The sequence below is a fragment of the Synchytrium microbalum genome (assembly GCF_006535985.1).
Source record: "Synchytrium microbalum strain JEL517 chromosome Unknown SmJEL517_scf0002, whole genome shotgun sequence".
Lineage (NCBI taxonomy): Eukaryota > Fungi > Chytridiomycota > Chytridiomycetes > Synchytriales > Synchytriaceae > Synchytrium > Synchytrium microbalum.
In genome coordinates, this window is record NW_022158351.1 from 682,444 (window position 1) to 698,031 (window position 15,588).

The following is a 15,588-nucleotide window of genomic DNA, read 5'->3' on the forward strand; positions in this document are numbered from 1 at the left end:
AGGTTCTACGCCGCATTTGTCTGCTGTGGTCTGAAAAAGCGCCTATATGCTCCAGCAAAAAGGCATTTATTTTTGAATTTTTTTGCCGTCGATTTTTCACTCTTCACTGCTAACTCGATTCAAATAATCTAGGATAAATTGATAAATCATGTCCTATTTGACCAAAATCTGTGAAAAATGTCTAGGCACGGCCCGAGTGCATACTGATGCCGCACAAGAACATTTAGATGATCCAGCGTGCGCTGGATGTGAATGGTGCAGAGACTGTGTTGGTGGAAAAGTCGTCGGATTACCAGGTGCAGGAATGTCGCGACCTGGACGGCCAGCACCTGTTCCTCCAGGAGGAAATGCACCTTCCCCTGCACCGTCCCCTCAACCTCCAGCATCGACTGTATCGTCATCGACCAATAGGCTATCGCAACTCCCACAAAGTGTACCTGAAGTGACAAAAGTGTCGAACGGCCATATACAAAGCAATCTGGCTTCTATTATGAATATGGGGAAGAGCACATCGTCATTGACTGACAGACCTGCTGGACCTATGCTTACACGGTTAGCTCCATCCGAAGGTGGGCCAACTAGTCCTGTTGCCCTCCCAATATCATCACCCAACGATGCTGCTACTATTGCTCTAGCAGCCATAGCAGCTCAAATTAAACAACGTAGTGCCATAATTGACGAGTCAACCATACCGTCAAGTCCAACTACCGGCAGTAAATTTTCATTAGCCAAGGAGTCTATTAAAGAAGACTCAGCAGAGAAGGCCAACACCAAACCAACTCTTCCTGCATCTGTAACAGCCAGTTTAGCTGCATCAGCATCACGACCGACGTCAAGTCATGGCAGTCTGCATAGCCCTACAAAGGGTGGTGAAAAGAAACCCGAATCTCCAAGTACCACCTTGCCAAGTCCAAAAGCGATTGAGAAGAAGCCAGACATAATTCAAAAGAAACCAGAGACCCTGGAGATCAAGCCAGAAATAAAGACAACGCCTCCCACAATACAAAAGCCAGCCGACAAACCAACCATAGTCACCACTGAGCCTTCACCAAAATCAAACTCTTCGCCGTCAACCGCAAGTGTAGGAGGCAGTTCAGCCTCATCCTCGTCACCAAGCACAAATTCTACATCCAGTGACTCCAAGAAACCAACCAAATACACAGACAGTGCTACACGACAAAAAATCCCAATAGACGTTACAAGTGCTTCAAGAACAACACGACGACAACGTCAAAAGACGGGTGAACAAGAACTAACAGAATCAACTAGCTCTGATTCCCTAGGCAAATCCGCAAATGCTGTCTCTCCCACCGCCTCAGAGTCATCATCATCAGCACCTAGTCCTGAACGGGCAAATGTGGGAGTCTTTACACGTCGATTAGCAGAGAAGTCTGCTTTGGGTGCTGTCTTGTCTAATCCTGTATCAGCGGAAACGTCTGCTCCACCAAGTAGTTTTCCATTAACGACTACGTCACCATTGGGTGTTACTGGCTCTAATTCTCAACTGGCTTTATCGTTGAGAGCTGGTCCAAAGGGTGCTTCAGTCAACTCGTTAAACTCGAATGGATCATTGAGTAAGAGTACGCAGAGTCTGGAGGGGAAACAAATTGGAACAGGTAATCCAAATGACCAGATGCTTTACTGCTTTGTTTGCCTGCGTGGCTAACAGGGTTTCCTTTTAGCAACTCAACGATTGACAAAACGTGCATTTAAGGAATGGTACCCAGCATTCGTAGCAGGCAAGTCGTCAAGGCGGCAGTCCTTTGGGGTGATTCGAATTTGTGTCTCACGCATTTTTCGCATTAGATTCAAGGCCTGAAGCAACCAATGTAAACATTCTGGTAGAAAATTCTTCTTTACAAAGCAGATTTCTCAATTTTCATCAAATATAGGAATCCTACGATTTCAACCAAACGATTGGACTACATTCGCTCTTTGGATTACGAGACTCTGCCGAAACAGCATTGACACGCATAATGTGGGCTGCCAAGTGTTATGAGATTGCCAAGCATGAAGTCTCATGGGAGGAACGATCAGCCCAGCCTGAAACATATGATTCCGGTATGTGGGTTCAGCATTGCCCTTGCAATAGTTCCATTTGTAATTGATTTTGTTTGCACAGATGATGACGACGAGGATTTCGTAATGCCAGAACGTTCAGTGAACGCCATGCCAGAGGACAAAGTGTTTGGAATCACATACGCCAGTGATGTTTTGAATGACAATAAGGTGGCAGCTGGATCGAAAACTCAACTTATTGATGCGCTCATATTTCCACTTCAGCAAGGTAAGAAAAAACCCTGAACAGTCCACGGCTACATTGTCAAGATCATGATACCTGCTTCCTCTTATTATAGATAACCAGTACGCTGAAGCTTTCCTATCAACATACCGCTTCTTCTCATCCGCCCAAACCATCCTCACATCGCTCCTTGGATGGTACAATGTCATCACACCAAATCACTCACTAGCTGCCAATAGTACCTTCAAAAAGGCTCGTAAAGCTATTCAGCAACGTGTCATCAAGGTGCTGATTATATGGGTGCGAAGACACTGGCATGATTTCGAGACTTTCCCTCAAGTTGCTCGACAATTGATGAAATTTGTTGATCATTTGAATGCCGTGAGTTTCAGTGATGGTCAAAAGCTGGGTGTTACTATACGGGATCAGGTATGTTGAGAAACAGCGTTAGGTAGACGTTTAACTGCTAGACCGTAACTTTTTTTTGATGCAGAGATTGAATTGGTACACGATGCAATACATTCCACCTTATTGCAACAACTACCCCGACCCGAAATCATTCGACGTATCAAAACCATGGGTGATATCGATGGAGAAGGACCTATTCGCGCAGAATCTGACCTTGATAGAACATTTCATTTTGCAACATGTTCATCCCGACACGTATATGTCTGTGCTGAAGGACGGTGTGCCTCGTCGTGGTGCAGGATGGAGCTCAGCACTGAAACCATTGTTGGCTGTGGTGTCGTGGTTTAGACTATTGTCCAAGTACACTACGACTGCGGTATTGATGGCAGAAAAGCCAAAGGAGAAGGCTAAAGCCATTGAAAAGCTGATTAAAGTCGCCAAGGTACAGTGTAGCTGCTAAGTCAGTATACAAACATGGCTCTTTTCTGACTTTTTTTCGGTTAGGAATGTCGACAACTAAACAACTTCAACTCTGTGTTTGCCATAATACAAGGATTGAAGAGAGCTGCCGTGATAAGACAGCAGCAAGGGTGGGAAGCTGTTGCTACAAAGCATTTAGACACCTTCCGTCAATTGGATGCCTTGACTGATCCTTCGAACCGATTTGGCAATTATTGGGCAGAGTTCAAAAGCAAAGATGTGCCGGCCATTCCATTCTTTGGTAAGCTTGCAATGAAACGTTTCTAATGTGAAAAGTAGGTTGTTAACTCTCCGTTTGTAGCCGCTTACATGCACGACTTGCAAGAACTCCACGATGAACCAACACCACTAAATAAGATGTCCGTCATCGCCGAGTCAATTGACTTTACCCGCTTCCAAGAGATATACAGTGTCATTGCCGAAGTGGAGGGTGCCAGATGCTGTCTCTACAGAGAGAAAATCCATATGGAGAACGACTATACTGGCTCCTTGTTAAACCACATGAGGGACATCACGTTTAGTGATGAAGATATCGTCAGCCGTATACCACTTACTCCAGTGTCTCCAGAAAACAGCCCTGGTCGTGGATCTATAGTAAACAAGAAGGGAAGAGCAGCAACACCTTCTCTGCAACCGTCGCCTTCTGGTAATAGTCAGGATACCACCAACAAGACTGAGTGGGGTGGAATATCTGCTCAGTAAGGATCTCTTCAGTAGTTAAATAAGAGTATTTTTTTGGAATATAGCCAAGTTTTTCAAAGTTGATATGTTTTAGTGCGTTCATTGGTTTGAATTACGCGATAACGGTACAGGAATGAGCCGTACGATGCATAATACACGTAGATAAATGGCTAACTTTGTTTTGATTGTATTGGTTTGTCGCTCGCGAAATTGGTGTTCCACCTCGTCATCTTTTCTTTGATGTTCATCATTGTTCAGCATCTAGTCTAGGCATTGCGCCTCGAAAGATAACGAAAGACAGACAGCCAAACAGCACAATATCATAGGCGGGTTTCCTATATCAGCTATTCAACTCGAGTCTCCTATAAGCATCTCGCAGACATCCTCCTAAACACTTCAGATCAGACGACGTCAAAAACCAAAAACAAACTTTGAGTGAAAACAGGCAATTGGCTCATTGGATTTAGTACATTGCCGACTCATAAACGTATATATAATCTGGTTGCGGTACTGGGCTTAATATCAACAGGTTGATGAACCGTCAACAACAGATGGAAGGGCAAGATTTCGATGAACTCCATAGTCAGTTTAGGACAACTGCCTTATCCGTGACCAATCTATATAAAGAGAGTATACGGTCATCCAGACGAGCTTATGCACAAGGTATGTTGGATGCTACGATCATCAATTCAGTCACCAATGAACAACACCAGTTGGCTGACTCGATGATTTCGGTCTCTTCTGCGCCTAATGTATCCTGCTCGTTCTGATCTCTGTCTACTCTTTTAGGGTATGCACAGTGCCTCCAAGATCTTTGGCTACTGCTCAGCAACGATGTCGCAGATCAACGAGTATTGACGTTAGGTGACTTGGGCGCATTCGCTAGAAGCAAACAGGACATCTTGAATCAATCTGGTCTGGCATTTGGACAGGGTGAGAACAATGGGTATACTGCCTTCAACCTCAACACAAACAATCGTCAATCATCGTCACCACCACCACCTCAAACAACCGAGTTTGAACGAACAAGCAGCAATAGTAATAATAGTATCAATAATAGTAATAGTCGACGACCTACAAGACCCAATACCAACATTAACAATAGTAGTCATCGGCCATTACCACAGGATGTATCATCGTCACCACCAGTACGTCCCATCATATCTTCTACTGTGACACAACCACAACCATCACAACTACCAGCTCCTCCGAATATAAGTATAAATCCAGCTGCTGTGCCACCCCAACAACAGCCACCAACCATACCATCCTTCACCTTCCAAATGGCACAACAACCAATACACACACTACACACACAATCACAACCCGATACATCAATCTTCCCACCACCATATGCATCGTCCAATATACAGCTAGGATTCAACTTTGAGGCCAATACGCTAGATCCAAACCCAACATATCTAGCTCCATCGTCGGACGGTAGTTTGAAGAGACGTAGGACTGCTAATGATGACTTTTACAGTTTCTTTGGGGCTGCACTTCCGCCTGCTTTTATGGGAGCTGATGAAAGGGAGAGACAGCATCCACGTAAAAAGGGGAACTGGAAGAAAGATGATAGAATGATGAGTGATTAAAAGTTGAAACAGAAAGAAGGGAGGGTATTATATGATGGTAGAGTGGATTTTGCAGGAGGTTGTGATAAAGAGCACAGTGTTACTTGTACGATAAGACAGTAGAACCTTTACAAATCTATAAATATTCCACAAGAAAAACCGCTACTCGCTTGGTCTCTTCTCGTGTTTAAAGCACAGTATCTAAATGAGATACATTCATAGCATCTTCATTCTCTACTTCGCGTTTAATCATCGGGTTTCTTTGCACGCTGAGGTGCGGCACCTCGCCTGTACAAGGACAAATGACATCAACAATGACAACCGACGACGATAAACTCCAGCCAGGAACCGTCGACGACGTACCCAATATACCGACGCTCAAAAAGAAGAACAAGAAGAAGAAAAAGGCCAATAAGCATGACGAGACCTCGTCTGAAACCCATGAAACCACACTTTTGGACGCTGTGACAGAAACCCTGGCCACTACGACAATAGATGTGGTTCCGAATACCTCTATATTCAAATATAAACATGAGGGAGGCGATCATCAGGTCTCGAAAGATGAGCCTTGGGTCGCTGTCAATGAATTCAAGGTTGGTATCACACATGGATTTTCAAACCCAGTCGGTTTGAGATATAAAAAGATTGCCAGGATTTATAGCTCACTCCTTTTCTTTCATCGATTGATGTAGGTTAGAGGTGACCGCATGAAGTGTAAAGCACCCAATGGCAAAATGTACGAACTAGACAGGTGGTGTCCGCACCTGGGAACAGATCTCAGTGAAGGTGGATTTGTAACTCGACCAGCTTATCTGATGTGTCCGCTGCACATGTGGGGCTTCAACTTGGAAGACTCTGGATCGTGTAAAAATCTAAAGGACGGCAAGACTCTAAACTGTCACGAAACTGAAATATGGTAGATAGTAAATCCTGTAGCATAAACAACTTTTTCTTTTTTGGCGAATAATCTATTTGAGTAATTCAACACTACATTTTGGACGAGATTTGAACCACCAATTTACCAAACTGAGCTCCCTTCTTCATTTCGTCAAAGGCTTTCTCAGCCTCCTCAAACGAGAAAACTCCAGAAACAATGGGATGGATCTGATGCTTTGATACGAATTTGATCATATCTGCGAATTCGACTTCGTTGCCCATGGTGCTGCCCTTGAGTTCGATGTGTTTGAGGAAGATTTGAGGGATGATGAGGTTGGCGGCTGATTCGGCGGTGGCGCCGTACGCTGCGATTATTCCTATTTATATGTAAATCGCGTGAGATTCTGATAAGAACTGATTGAGGCAGACAGAAGAGGCATTGAAGCAGACAAAAGAGGCATGACGAAACCAACCTCCAGCTTTCAAAACACGAACAAAGGCCTTGTAATTGTCAGATCCACCTGCACCGTCAATGACACAGTCAAAGCCTTTGCCTGAAAGCTTGGTCAATTCAGCAATCCAGTCCTTCTTTTTGTAGTTGACACCTAATTCAAACAAGTACAAATCAGTAACTTTATTTGAAGACTTTAAACCAAATCAACACCCACCACCAGCAGCTCCTAATTTCACTGCCTTTTCAATCTTCGTGTCATCTGACGATGTTACTACGACTCGAGCACCAGCTAAAAAAAGGATGTTTTTGGGGCGTCAATATAGTTGTCTTCAACACTTGAACAAACTTGGACTTTAGCTTACCACTAAGACAAAACTGCATAATATATAATGCCACTCCTCCACCGGCACCAGTAACTAGATTCGATTTCAAAAGTATCAGAATCCGATGAATTTTGTTTCACAATGCGTGACGTTTGGTTTTCTACCTAGCACGTTTTGTCCGGCCTTGACTTGAGCTTTGGTGAATGTAGCTCTGAATGCTGTTAATGCAGCCAATGGTAAAGCAGCAGCCTCAGGATCCGTCAAATGTGCAGGACAGATATGCACATATCGTTTATCAATGACCATGTATTCTCCCAAAGTACCTAGTAGTCCGAAACACAAGTGTCAGACGTTGTTTCAGTTTTCGATTTGACTCGACTTCATTTAAAAGCTCAAATGTGTTGCGTGTCGTGTAATCGAATGTCAAAGCTCTCATGAGACAAAAAACAAAAAACACTAATGGGTCTGAGAGTAGATTCGTACCAGCGAAAGGCAGCAATCCCAGCATTCCATATGCAGCTGGATTTTCAGGAGCGCGAGGATCCGATGCCCAGTTTTGACTTGGATTTAGCACTACTCGTTTACCAACCAAGCTTGCATCCGATGGAGATGATACGACGGTCCCGACACCATCACTTCCCAATACAGAGTCGTACTAGTACAAAAAATTCATTTTGAACAGTCAGTTTCAAGCTTACGTGAGAAAAACACAACAGTGCGTGGAATGCATACCTTCACACCCGGGTACAGCCCTTGTCGAATAAAAACATCACGATGGTTCAGCGCTGCAGCGCTGATTTTCAAAAGCACCTCATTCGATTTTGGTACAGGAATTGGGATTTTAGAGACCTCCAATCGATCATATTTTAACTGGCCTTTGGGAGGTGCGGGTGCTTGTTTTAGTAGGAGGACGGTCTGAGTTGCCATGATTACGGTGCCTGTACGAGTAGTTGGCAGTGGCTATAAGCGATCGATTAGAAACAAGAGACTTGCTGAGTGTGTTTCTGTAATGTCGTGCAAAAATTGAGCATTGCTTACATAACTCGCTCTCGGCCAATTGTTTTGGATGACTGCATTCGTCGCTTAAAACGAAAGTGATCGCGTGGCTGTCCTTGCAGGACGTCATTCGTGTTTGCCGCAAAAAAAGTGATCCTTTTACAGCAGCTGAATACTCTTGACTGCCTAGCAATTCACTACCTTCTCCTGGATGCAAACATAATTCTTTTATTACATATACAACAATGCAATACAAGCAAATCTCTCCAACTTCTCTCCTCTACTTCCTGACAGCGGGCTGCTGCTGGCGCTTTCTATTATTCATTCTCTCATGGTCTACTCTTCACACTACCTACGAGCTTCCTTGCCGACGAGAACGACGACGATGTGCCTGCACTAGACCGGATACCGGAATCGCCTGTAGCAGGTTTTGATGGTCTTTCTCGACTTGACGGTTTGGCTGGAGTAGAGTCGACTTGGTCCATAGTGCCAACATCATCCATACTCCTATTCCCACTTCTACGAGACTTTTCTTGCGATGTTGATCGTACACCTAATGAGAGCGTCAGACAATACAGCCAAAAATACCCTTACATGTACTGGGTACATAAGAACTCACCAGTTCGTCTCGCTTTTTCGTGCTGTGTTTGCACTTGTACAAAATACGCCATCAAATCATTCCATCGTGGTGAGACATCACTAGATTTGGGCCTTGCTGGAAGCAGAGGACTAGATGTTCGAACATATTGGGATTTTTAGCGAAACATGACAAACGCAAAAAACGAAAGCATTTGCCGCAGTTTGGTTACCTTTTTGCAGCAATACTAGTGGCTGCACCAGGTCCATACATTGTCATCAATCCACTCATACTATTCAATCGTTTCCTCAATGTATGAAATGCAGAGCTTTGTGGTAACAACATTAAGATACCATACAAGCACTTGTACAGTGCTGGATGCTTGTCTGGTTCAAGTAGTTGTAATCGTAGACCAGTGAAAACTGGTGATTCAAGAAGCTGGACGAGTCGGTCTATCTGTACTAGTAAGGTGACGGTGATTTCGAGGTCTGCGAATGATGATATGAGGGTATATGCGTGATCGTAGCAGCCAGACAGGAGACACAATGCAAACGTAGCTACGGCATTGTGTGCCCATGAGCGATATAACGCTGTGAATAAGGCAGAGCCATCCTAGAAGTCGATTTGCTCAGCAAAAACAGACGCGAATCTGGTGGGTTAATTCTAACCTTGTGATCCAGATTCTTCAGCCGCCTTCGTAAATCAATCAACTCGGGCGCCGTTATCAAGATAATGTTGAGGCTTTGCACCATCGTCGATGCGAAATCCAGATCCTGGAGAACCAAAATTGGGCGTTAGGTGGGAATATTCAGTGTACCACCAACATCATATTTGCAGCACCAACCTCTTCTCTTTCAAGAATCTCGGCATAAAGCCTGAAAATTCTCTCTGGATGCAGTGTCAAACACAAATGCCTAGTTATGAGTGCACCGCGCTGTTCTAGAAGTCTTCGATCCGATGAAAAGAGAGACAATAGATTACTCAGGAGTTTCGATAAGGATGCATCATCCAAGTGCATTGATATCTGAGCAATGAGGGACAAATCACGTTTGACAACCTGAAATTTGAGGTATCGCAGTCAGCCAAAACAGGAGAAAAGCAGAAGGTTTACAATTCTGTTACCTCTTCAGAGCGATCCGACAGAGCACGAAAGAGAATGGTGAATGTCTCGTCACAAGGTGCCAATACCTATATGTCGTCGTTACGATGTTGTGAGCAAGGGCGCCAAAAAGTCAAAGGGACTGATCCTTCATCGCTTACTCTAAGTGGTGCCTTTCGATGCAACATGAGCAACCAATCTATAGTAGCTATTCTTGTTTCATCGTGTTCATCAGAGAGCTGAGCAGTCAATTGATGCACCGTAGCCTCAAAGTCCATTTGATTCAGTTTCGATACAGCAACACCTTCTACTGAATCATCACCTTCCACTCTTGGAGTAGGCGAAAGAGACGTAACACTTCGGTCAACGAGTTCAGGTGACTTTGAACGGTCAATTGGCTGTGATGTAGTTGATGGAGCTGCTTCATATGGTAACGAGTATGGTATTCCGGGCTCTTTAGGGGCCCCTGTAGGTTGAGATTTCGTATGGTTGATGACAAGGCGGTATAAATTTGCATTTGCTTCTACTGATATGCTACGAATGGTTGGTGAAGAGTTGGGTAATGATTTGAGAATCGTGGAGAGTAATGTTGGGGTATACGGTAGCATCAGCTCTCGAGCCAATACTATGAATTCTGACATCCATAGTAAAGCAGTAGCGTGTGTTGATTCGTCTACATTGTTATTTGTGAGTTTGTTTGATGCCAAAAGCTGAGAGTACAGTAGCCAGGCATGTAATTCATACCATTAGAAGACAGATATGGCTGTAGAATATCCACCATCCGACCAAAGTCGAGTATGACCGACTGCCCTAGTCTATAGGGCAAACTACCGTCACGAGTAGGATCAATAAAAAAGTGGCCGTCTGCTGTGGTATTAGTCGATGTAGCCGACACCATCACAACAGGTGGACTCATTAGCGTCCCATCTGAAGGAGATTGCTTTACATCATGTTGTGAAGGTGACAACACATTGGTGCTCTCACTTGTAGTCGATGAAGTCACTATCGTACCACCATTAGCAAACGTGACGCCATCCTTCCCTCTGAAATGCACTACACCATAGTCTCGTTGTACTTCGACCACGTCTCGTATTTCTTTTAAAAATTCACCTAAAACATTGAGAGTGGCTGATCGTATATCGGGATTGGGATCGCTAAGATATCCAAATAATCCGTCCAAGAATTCTGGTAGGTATGCAATCAATTCTAAATCCGGTACAGAATCCAAGACACCAATCCATTGCACGAGAAACATTCTCGAGAATGGATTTAGAGTCTTGATTCGTTCTACTAGTAATGGTATAAATCTAGGGAGATTAAATTCGCTTGCTTTTGTGCCTGGTAATTGTGGTGAACTTCCAGGCACGGCGGGGACTGTCATTCTCTCTGATGGTAGAACTGACTCTGGGACATTTGAAGGCGACGGACGTGATGGTGGTTGATGAGGGGAAGCTGGAGGTTTGCTTGGTATTGATGAAGCTGCTGCTATGGCTGCAATTTGAGCTTGTATAGGATGATAATAGACTGCTTGCTCACAGACAATGTCCTTAAGCAGACGATCTAGAAGCTCAGCTCCATTCTTGACAGACACTTCAGAATCCGCAGAGAGCTAACAGGCAGGAACTAGTGAGACGTTCAATCATCATTATTATCTAACTTCGCTTTTTTCCTCCTACCTTGCTCAAGGCATCAAAAAGTTCATTGAAATACTTGAGAACCTCTCCTCTAGCCATTTTTGCGACATTATACATGCTCTCACAAGCGTAATATCTCACTCGAGAGTCCTGATCTGTCGTGCAATTGAGAATTGGAGGCACTATAAAGTCTAAATATTGTACGACCCATTCCTAGTCGTCGAAAGGTCAGAATGTATGTGGGAGGACTTGCATTCCAACAAGTCTTACAGGTCCTAGAGCAATACCAATGGCAGCCAGAGCAATCAAACCTCCATTCCTTGATAAAGGGAGGGTGATCTTAGTATCAAGTTGAGAATCAGTGCAGTGTCTTACAGATACCTGGAGTTTGGGATTGGCGAGTAAGCGAAGTCTTGAATCAACAAGCGTATTAGAGATCGTATTCGGGCGTGATCGTTGGTAGCCAGATAATCACGAACGAGCCTCTCTACATCGAGAGCAGCCGATTTCCGTTTCTCATAGAGCTTATCATTGAGTCCCCGATAGATTTGAGGCGATATCAATGTAGTGGAAGGGGCTTGAGCCTTGTCAGAAAACAAAGGATCCATTTCAATGTACGGATTCGAGGAATTTAATTAAAAATACGGTGAGGTTTTGACGAATTAATGTGCGCAAGCTCCGGCATCCATTCAGTGATTTGAGTGATTTCCAGTTGTCAAAGTGACTATTACGAGACGGATCTCTGTCCTGTACAATGCCAAACACTATGTTGGTCAAGCTTTGAGACACTACTTCCAGACAATCAATGTCAACTGATGATTTCGTCAAGACTTGATATCAGATTGACGACAGCACAATTCAGGCCGTACGGACGCGCCAATAAGTAGTGAATATTCATATTCCATAAAAATAACGCGTAATAGATTGCTTCCATGCCGTTTTGTGGCTTTCAAAAACCTCAACAAACTCGACTTTTCGACAAAATCGGATACATCACAGCAGCTCTATAGAACTCGGCTTTTGCCATGGCAAGTCAGAGGGAGAAGCGAGTTACTGCTGGAAACAAGCTTCGTTCCTTGCTAGACCAAGAGTCGACAATACCCACTGAACAGCTCTTTGAGGAGGAAGAAGGAGATGAAGAATTCAAGGAAGTTGGTATGTCTTTGCAACACGTTCCATATATTAATTCAATACTAGTTTATACATTAAATTTCATCTACATCGTCCATCTCTCTTATTAGACGAGGCCGACATTGTCGATTCGGATTTTGAAGACACGGATGAAGAAGACAATGCTGCTGCTGCCGATCAACCTGGTGACCAAGAGGACGAAGACGCTCTAGCTCGCAAAGTACGCTCGCCTTCTCACTAGGCCATTCCTGGGCATTGATTGGTTGACTATGACCTTGTCCTCGATTGATACAAACTGACGTATATTACGCATCTATAGAGAAAGCGTGACAAAATTGCTGCTTCGGTACAGAAACCTGTGCCAGTCAAAAAGAAACGACCACCGCCTATACCCAGAGAGCTGGGCGGTACTGGATCTGATCTAGATCCTTTGCCAAAAGCTCCAAAGAAACCAAGAGTCGCAAGGCGTATGTACACATGTAATGAGCGTTCACAAGCAACCACAGCTGACTCATTCCATTTCTAGCACAATTTGCTGGCAATGACGTGAGAAAATCGAATCGTACTACTACTGTCGTTGCTGGTATTCAATTGGACGAACGATTGCGTGTAGTCAAACAAAAAAAAGTAGCATCAAAGCAGAGTTGATTGCTTTAGTATCACAGAGTCTAAAACATATTTAATCTAGGCCAATCGTCCTGCCCCAAAAAAGGTTCAAGAGGTGCTACTGACGCAAGAAGAATTGTTAGAAGAAGCCAAACAAACAGAGGAAGTGAACAAGGCATCTCTATACTATTTACAGCAGGCAGAAGAAGAAAGAAGGAATCGTATACCGAAAAGACAGCAGCAGCAGATAACGGGACCATCCATACACTTCTTGTCGTTTGTGGAAAGCAAATACTATGTTACAGAAATCATTGACGACGATGAACCCACCTCTGCCAAACCAAGTATACGTGAATCTAATGCCTCTGCTGGCCCGGGCAGGCCGAATGGAGTACACGGTACACGTTCGAGTAATAGTGGTGTTGGTGGTTCGAGTAGTAACGCAACGCAGGATGTAATACTGGTAGTAGACGATAAGCCATCAGGTACAAGTGGCCCCAACAGAACGATTATAGATTCTCAACCAACAGGAACAGATCGGATCGCCCGCAATGTATTTATATTTGACGAGTTTGTAGATGATCCTTTTGTAGAACTGAAGAAGGCTCCGCCAAGTAAGCTTTGTGAAATCTTCTTGTATTATTGACTGCGGTTCTTGCAACCTTTTTTCCTCGTCGGTTTCAAACTCAATTTATATCCATAGAGCCAGGAAAGGCGATTTGTCCAATAACTGGTCTGATGGCAAAGTATCGAGATCCAGTCACGGGAACTCCATATGCAACGATCGAAGCATATAAAGTCATCAAGGATATGTTTCAAAATCAGAGATACTTGTGGTCTCCCTTCCTCAAATCGTATATACATCCAGCAGATGCACGTGCACCTTCGTCACTACCACCATCATGGAAGGACTCTACTCTAGAAACCGGTAAGTCACACTCCCTCGATGGTGGCAAGAGACCGTTATACTTTGGTCTAAGAGAGCGTGGAAGAAAGGCAGAGGAAGAGGAAAGTGCAGAAGAGGACTCTCCTATAACAGTGACGTTTGGAACGCCCCTTCCGACTTCACGGCCACAGACTCCGATAATTATACCACCTCTAATCCTAACTTCGGCATTGGTAAGACAGTCATCCGCATCATCTATTGTCGTAAAACAGGAACCAGACACGATGGTAGATGTTGAGATGGAAGATGCCGATCATGACGACGCAGACGATGGAGAGCTTGATGACTCGACTTCTGCTCGTAGACGCAGTGGTAAAGGTATGAGGGGCAGAAGAGGCAGACCGCCTGCTGCTGGAAAGGGCACATCACCACGGCGTAATAAAACGACAAAAGCAGCTGGTGCTCTACCTCAATCAACGCCTGATCCAGAACCCCAATCGATAACGGCTGATGTACAAGCTTCCTCGTCTCCAACACCCGGTGCATCGAAAGATATAGAATCTTCTCCAGGAAAGAAAGCACGGAAACCTCAGACTGCCGAAGCAAAAGAGCGTGCAGCTCAACGGAGAAGAGAACGAAATGCTGAAAAGAAGTCTGCAACATCTACTACTCCTCAGCTTGTAGCGACTACTCCAATAATAGGTAACCCGTTTCCTGAAATACCTCAATATGGGTACAACACGATACCGCAACACATGTCGCCGCCACCACAGCTACATAATCTACCATATACAGGAGTCATGAATCCATATCAGTCACCACCGCCGCCACCACTCTTCAACCTGCCACCTATATCGAGCCTACCGCTCTCCATGCAACCACCTCCATACCCCATGTACAACCCACAACAAGGTTTCAACGGTTTAAACGGCACTCCCCCAATGCTGAGCTACCCGCCTCCACCACCATACATTAACGGATTGCCGCCTCTATCGTTGATACCGGGTGCGATGATGGGACAAGGCATGGTTGGACATATCACGAATAATAATAGTAATAGGCACGAGGACTCTCAGAGCAAGGGAAAGGAGAGAGCTTTGTAAGAGAGAGAATCAGAAAAAACGTTTGTAAGTCTAGTATAAATATTAGCATGGCAGAGAGAGGTAGAAAACCGTCGTGTTGCATATTTTTCACCGGGTACATAGTATATTGGCACTGATGTACAGTAAATACAGCATCTTATTAAAAAGATAGATTATTGTTTTCTACTTGAGTTTCTTTGGTAGCGCTCAAGTCTTCAAATGTCACTGCCTTCTTGCTCTTGTTGTTCTTGATGTAATCATCCTCTTCGTGATTCCATTCCTCGACTTGACGCTCAGCGAGATTAATGATTGTTTTTGTTGCGGAAGTTAAAGGTAGAGACGGTCTTCTTTCAAAATCAACAAGTGATGTTGGTTTTACTATGTTGCTTTCAAGCTCGGTAGAATCTGAAAGTGGCGATTGGGTCAGTTTTTCGAAAATATGGTGTTGTAGTGGTGCTGGTGTTATTGGTGCCTTAGGAGCGATGAGTTTCAATGATTCGTTAGAGGCTGATGCTGGTGTTGGATGGCTGGCAAGAGCC

General features: G+C 44.3%; 3 protein-coding genes across 3 annotated transcripts; 2 read left to right on the plus strand and 1 right to left on the minus strand.

The window, feature by feature from the left end:
* Positions 1-148: 148 nt before the first annotated feature.
* Positions 149-3,832, plus strand: SmJEL517_g00610 (uncharacterized protein; the record flags this gene model as incomplete). Its single annotated transcript, XM_031166539.1, has 8 exons — positions 149-1,616; positions 1,683-1,768; positions 1,893-2,061; positions 2,123-2,287; positions 2,358-2,671; positions 2,736-3,092; positions 3,155-3,371; positions 3,432-3,832. The coding sequence occupies 8 exons, from the start codon at positions 149-151 to the stop codon at positions 3,830-3,832; spliced, it is 3,177 nt and encodes a 1,058-aa protein (XP_031027460.1).
* A 2,540-nt stretch (positions 3,833-6,372) lies between these two features.
* SmJEL517_g00611 (uncharacterized protein) lies at positions 6,373-11,952 on the minus strand (the record flags this gene model as incomplete). The annotated part of the gene is made up of 18 exons (XM_031166540.1): positions 6,373-6,638; positions 6,735-6,866; positions 6,930-7,004; positions 7,078-7,131; positions 7,203-7,361; positions 7,522-7,693; positions 7,771-7,998; positions 8,391-8,587; positions 8,654-8,763; positions 8,844-9,223; positions 9,280-9,384; positions 9,456-9,668; positions 9,734-9,799; positions 9,872-10,383; positions 10,455-11,319; positions 11,387-11,557; positions 11,615-11,663; positions 11,726-11,952. The coding sequence occupies 18 exons, from the start codon at positions 11,950-11,952 to the stop codon at positions 6,373-6,375; spliced, it is 3,981 nt and encodes a 1,326-aa protein (XP_031027461.1).
* A 417-nt stretch (positions 11,953-12,369) lies between these two features.
* On the plus strand, positions 12,370-15,070 carry SmJEL517_g00612 (uncharacterized protein; the record flags this gene model as incomplete). The annotated part of the gene is made up of 6 exons (XM_031166541.1): positions 12,370-12,499; positions 12,586-12,695; positions 12,795-12,942; positions 13,002-13,084; positions 13,164-13,695; positions 13,785-15,070. The coding sequence occupies 6 exons, from the start codon at positions 12,370-12,372 to the stop codon at positions 15,068-15,070; spliced, it is 2,289 nt and encodes a 762-aa protein (XP_031027458.1).
* Between the last annotated feature and the right edge of the window lie 518 nt (positions 15,071-15,588).